General features: G+C 44.6%; 1 protein-coding gene across 2 annotated transcripts in view; it reads left to right on the top strand.

Moving 5' to 3' along the window:
* The first annotated feature begins 1,288 nt into the window (after positions 1-1,288).
* LOC114797841 (extracellular sulfatase Sulf-2-like) overlaps positions 1,289-6,000 on the top strand; it is a 28,564-nt gene continuing 23,852 nt past the window's right edge. The window contains exons 1-2 of one of the 2 annotated variants that reach the window (XM_028993046.1): positions 1,289-1,526; positions 5,223-5,457. In XM_028993046.1, the coding sequence (XP_028848879.1) occupies positions 5,283-5,457 (175 nt within the window). In that variant the 5' untranslated portion in view covers positions 1,289-1,526; positions 5,223-5,282. The remainder of the gene's footprint in view (positions 1,527-5,222; positions 5,458-6,000) is intronic. The other variant, XM_028993047.1, reaches the window with a different exon arrangement.

Genomic DNA, 6,000 nt, shown 5'->3' with positions numbered 1-6,000 from the left:
GCGCTAATCTCCGGCCCGGCACGGTAATCAAAATTTACGCGTTAATCCGGCACCGGCAGCCCGACCCCTCTCCCCACTCCATCTCTCCCGCTGTCCTGTCACTCCCCCTTATCTAACCACACTTCCCGCGGCCCGCTACCCCTCCCACACACACTTCTGGGCTTGACTTATCTCTTCAGCGGGGTTCTCTACCGGAGCTGACACACACACACACACACACACACTGACGTTCGGGGTGACCGTTCTTAACGTGCCGCAACAAATGGAGGGAGTTCATTAAAAAGATAGGGCCCGTCGAGTTGTCCCAACAATGACCAGGACCAAGGCCTTTAGAGACTTTGTCGGACCATGTTTCGCTTTGTTCCTTCTGTGAGGAGGACTCAGTGGAGGCCTCATCAGATACGTTTCAGGAAGTACATTTCTCTGTCCGCACCGAACGCTCTCCTCGCCAGACGCCACTCGAGTCGCCCGTGCAAACGGCCTGTTTTGTCTCGGCCTCTACGAGGCCGTGTCTGTTCGATGCCGCGTTATTGGATCAGTATATCACTGTCCTGATCCTGGGCTGTCCCCGCTCGTCCACAGGCCACTTTAATGCCATTGTCTCCGTAACGGATACATCCATCATCGGCTCCAAAGTGCGCCTCTGACCGGGGGAAAGGGACATGACGCCTCCGAGTGTTTATGCTCTGCGGTGAGGTTTAATTGCGTTCCCTCCCTCTTTCGGCCAGGGTGCGAAGCGGCTGGAGGGACATCGGAATTAAAAGATGGCGAGACTCCACCTGAGGCCCAGCCCATAAATAACAGGCTCAGGCGGACGCCGGCTTCGGAAAAAAGACGAAATCGCGGATGAAATGTCGAGCCTTTGAGAGCAACACCGGCCAAAGCGGTGATTGTGGTGGACAAAGTCTAGGTGGCGTGCGGCCAGCACCCAGCGGTGGTTACCGTGGCGATTCATGGAAATAGTAACGGATCTGTTCACGTGCGCCGAGCCAGTTATTAATTGATGTCGGGGCCCGAGCTGACGGAGGCGCCGCAGCGTGAATCCGGTTGACCCTTCACTCTGTGTGATGGGGGTGTTGGGGGCTGGGTTGAAATTGAAAACAGCCATGCATAACGTTGCCGCTTCAGTGTGGCGAGAGAGAGAGAGAGAGAGAGAGAGAGAGAGAGAGAGAAGAAGTGGGTTTAATGTGGAGAGAGAACACAGCTGTGGCGAAGGGAAGAAATAGAGAACAAGAGGCAGAGTGCAAGAGCCGGGAGGGAACTCACGCTCACACACACACACACACACACACACACACTCACACACACTCACAAGGCAAGTGAGCATGCGGGAAGGAGTGAGGGAGGGAACGAGCGAGCGAGAGGATATAGGCAGCAGAGCGAGCTGCCAGAGCGCAGTGAGCGGAGTGGAGAGCAGCCGTGCCGTCACTCCGCTGGGATTATTGCTGAGCCTCGCCAGCGGACGCCACCGCTCTGGCGCTCCACGAGCGGGACACATGGGCCGGTCGGGACGGAGCAGCGATGAGGTATGGCAGGAGAGGGAAGGGGAGCGAGCAGGACAGAGGGAGAGCAGGGAGAGGCTGCAGTAGGAGAATGATGAAGAGGATGAAAGAGGAAGGACAGCGGAGAGGAACAGAGGTTGAGCAGGACAGAGTCTCCTGGACAGGGTTCCGTGTTCAGGTCATCTGGATCTTCTGCTGGAGTTGTCGTTGTCTGATTCGCGGCTTCCCGACAGCCACCGACGTTTAGTCGTGTTGCAGCAGCGGCGCTTCAGGAGTTTTATCTTTTTTCATCCTGCTCTCTTCTGGGTGGCTGTGTTGTCGGTGCCTGGGGCTTCCTTTTATTGTGTTTGGGACAAAAGCCACCCTGCCGTGAAATGGAGGGGGTGGCTCAGCTAAGGAGATCCAGTGTACCGATATGTGTGTGTGTGTGTGTGTGTGTGTGTGTGTGAGAGAGAGAGATTAAATGTGCATGTAGTGATACTCCAGGCGGTGGTCCTGCTCTCTGAAATGTAGAATTGGAGTCCCGATGATGGGTGAGGAGAGTTGGACATCAGGGCTTTACTTCCAGCATGTGTATATATGTATTCTTTAGAGGAAATCAAACCTGAAGACCATCAAGACTGAAAATGTTCTATATTTATGTCGTCAACAGACAAAATAAAACTTTTTTTGTTAATGGATGTTTTAGTTTATCCATCTAAAAGATGTGATACTTAGAGACCGTAACACTATAGCAATACAAATGTCAGTACACTAGATCAAAATGCTTGATAACATACAATATATATTTGGTATTTTTAGGTTATATATGTCAGGTTACAAATGTCAGGTTACACACAGCTACGTGTTTAGCAAATTTATAATGCGCACATTACTCAGTCTTATTTATATAAAGAATATCTGCATGGCTGTATGACTGATTATTCTAGTTATTGCTTCTTCTAGCATTTTCTTTTAGCATTCTCATTAAACAGAGAAATGGTCAATCTAACCATTTAATAAAATCTTTATAAAAAGGCAGGTAATTTGAAGCGAATTCTTTTAGTCAGACCCCGGTGGTGAAATGGTGAATCAACACTGCCATCTCTGTACACGCGTGAGTACACCAGACGGGGGGTAAATGGAGCTGCTCTGGCCCTTGGCACTGAAGTTTACTCGGCACCTACTAATGAGGTCTTACTTGTTCTCTCTTTCTTGCTAGGTGTTCATTTGAGCCGCTTTCAGTTCACTGCTGCAGTGTTCAAATGTTAAAATTCAAATGATTCAGGGCTGAATTATGGATTTATGGGAGACTTCAGGTGCTTCAGTGTAAAAGGGTATTATGTAATTTAAGATACTACAACTGCAATTTGTCCAATAAGGCAAAGTTAATCATTTGAAACATCTATATTCAGATGCAAGATTAAGAACTGTATTATAAAATATTTTCTATAAGAGCAAAAAAAAAAATTTCTCAATATTATCTGATTTTATCCCTAATAATTGCACCTTTGCATGTGCATCCAGATGCACCTTTGATTTTTTTTTATTATTGTGACCATTATTATTGTTATTATAATTATTATTTATTTATTCTAATTACATTCATTGAATTGCATTATGGTTATTGTCTCTGTTGAGTACTTACATTCCTCTTCACCACACAAAAAATTCAATTAAAAATGGATATACGGTATGTGTGCTGGTAGTTGTGGCTATTGTGCGTATGATATGTATGTCTGTATATTTCCTGTAGGTGGGATGCTGTTGTGAGTGTGTGTGTGTGTGTGTGTGTGTTAGATATATGTATTTACAACTGTCTGTTTTTGAGCATTATTTATGTGTGGGTGTGTCTAAATTAAAGCCAATATGCCACTGAGGTGACACCGAGCAAAGCACCGTCCCCACACACTGCTCCTTGGGCGCCTTTCATTGCTGCCCACCAAAGTTGATGCAGAGCACACATGTCATCGATATCTTTTTTTATATCTTCTGTAAACAGGAACCTTTCCATCTCACCTGTCATTACCCATAAATTAATGTACTGGGACAGGCAGCCCAGAATCAGCAGCCCTACAGTAAATTCCATCCTCCAGTCGAGACTAGGATTTCAATTAATTGAGGGAGCTGTAGACACAGTCATTCTCTCCATCTGAGACAAATAAATCTCAGAGGCAAATTATATCAATTCCAATTATCACCTAATTCCAGATTGTGTGGGATTACTTGTTCTCTTTCATATGCTGAATTACTGTCACTGAATCACTTGTTTCTGAGGTTTAGTGTTTGGTTGAGGTTCAGTTTTGATAGTCTTGTTGCAAAGATGTAGTTAAACATTTATAATATATGTATTACCATGAATTCTCACAAAGCCTTAACAAAATTCTGTGTGTTTAATTTGGATTAATGGGGATCATGCAAAGATTGTGTGTAGCTCAAAGTCATTTCTCACAATGTTGGGTCATAGAATGACGAATCGTTGGATTTATAGCCATATAGTGATTTATAACCATATAGTGAATGTTATCGATCCTGGAGCTAAAATAGGAATCATGCTGTACCCTGGGATGCGCACACAAGCAAATGCCCTCAGTTTCACAGTGGTAACAGACCATCAGGAGGGTCAATGACTCTTTCAGTCAGTCTTTCTGAGATTATCGAACCCTAAACCCTTCTGTGACAGGAGATTTGCCGACAGAAATGTCTCAGACAGACGACTCTGAGCATGTCAATAATCCACTCCTGTTTTATGGGGATGTTTTCTTCATGGTGGAGGGACCAGGGATCAGTCTCTCTGTCATTTCTTGTCTGTCTCTTCTGTAGCTCTTTCACTCTCATAAGTCTCTCTGCCAGTGTCCCCCATTTTACTGATCTAATCTTAACAAACTTGTCTCTTGCACAGAGAAATTTCATACTCAAGTATGAATCCTAAACTATGTGGTCAGTACCCACCCTCCTAATACAATGTTGTTTCAGTGATTAAACTGAACTTGAGCTCATTTTAGCTTTAAGTGATTCCTTTGCCAGTTCTGACAATAAAAAAGCTGGCAATTGTCATGAATGTCAGTTAAAATCTATGTGGTCAGAGATGGCCTGTTGAAAACACCCACTTCTTTCCCACGCATTAATTTTCTCGTCTCATTGGCCTGCTGTCTCAGGTCTGAAGCACTGGTATCCACGTTTTTACCAGCTGCAGTGTATTGGATTTTCCCCCAGTAAATTATTAAGGCTAAATAAACAATTAAAGTGTATTCAAACGTTTATAACCTGGACTTTTAAAATACCTTTTGTTTGTGACAGAATTTGCTCGCTGCGTGTAGGTGAGTCTCATTAATCTCTGTAGTAGATACTGTGTACCTCTGAAACCAGGAAACCTTGTGATCCTCATCCATATGCTGCAATTTCTGTTCCCTGACATTTTTTCCTGGGAAATGGGCGAAATGATGGAACAGAAGGTGATGGGATCATGGTCCCACGTCTATGAAAGATAATGGGACTGCAAATGAAAACCACTTTCACTTCTACCAAACACCAACAAATCAAATTGATGCTGTTTTATGTAGAAAGTAGAAATTGGTCCAGTCGGACTGGGTTTGTTTCTTTCCAGGGACATGTTTCAATATCGCGTTAAATGTCTCAATTCACTATATTGCATTCGGAAAGAGAAAACATGCTTTTGTCCATATGCTAGTATACAGTATACAGTGGCTGTGCAGTGACCATGTGACTGTGTGTTTGCAGGTGCTGTAAGCTGAGCCCGTGGTAGTCCCTTTCAGCCATAGTGGAGTCAGAAGCAGCACCATGGCAGGTGGAGGCCTCCGTTTCCAACTCTTCCTGCTTATGGGAGTGCTGGCACTGGCCCATGCCTCCATCTTCCTGTCCAACCAGCGCCTAAAGCCTCGTTACCAACGAGACCGACGCAACATCAGACCCAACATCATTCTTATCCTCACTGATGACCAGGATGTTGAGCTTGGTGAGTTTCATAAACAGGGCAATTCAAAGTCTTTAAAGGTCCCCTATTATAATTTATTTTTAATTCATATCGGTCTTATTGGTCCCCTAATACAGTATCTTAAGTCTTTTACTGAAATTCAGCCTTAGTGCAGAATTACAGCCTCTTTGATCCAGTCCCATAATGAAATTTCCCCAGGACATGCCTTTCCGGTGTAGCTTTAAATGCAAATGAGGAGGAAAGAGTCGGGACAAGGAGGAGAGAAGCCTATAGAAGTAAGCAGGCATTCGCGTAAATGACGTCATTCTTGTTTGACGCAAACAGGAAGTCGTGTCGGAGTTAATCCACTGGTTCTTCATAGTTCCGAGACGGAACTAAACTATAAATTATGAACTATACATTTTTGCTCATTTTTACATCCAGTCACTGAGCAATGGCAATGCTTCACAAGTTTTTAAGCCATGACAGTCAAAGGAGTAAATTTTTTGTTGGGGAGGGAAATTCTCTGGACTGACAAAGCATGAGACGACATAAGGTGAGAAATTCCAGGTCTAACGTTTGATC

The sequence above is a fragment of the Denticeps clupeoides genome, chromosome 10, assembly GCF_900700375.1.
Source record: "Denticeps clupeoides chromosome 10, fDenClu1.1, whole genome shotgun sequence".
Taxonomy (NCBI): Eukaryota; Metazoa; Chordata; class Actinopteri; order Clupeiformes; family Denticipitidae; genus Denticeps; species Denticeps clupeoides.
This window is presented reverse-complemented; position numbering and strand designations above follow the sequence as displayed.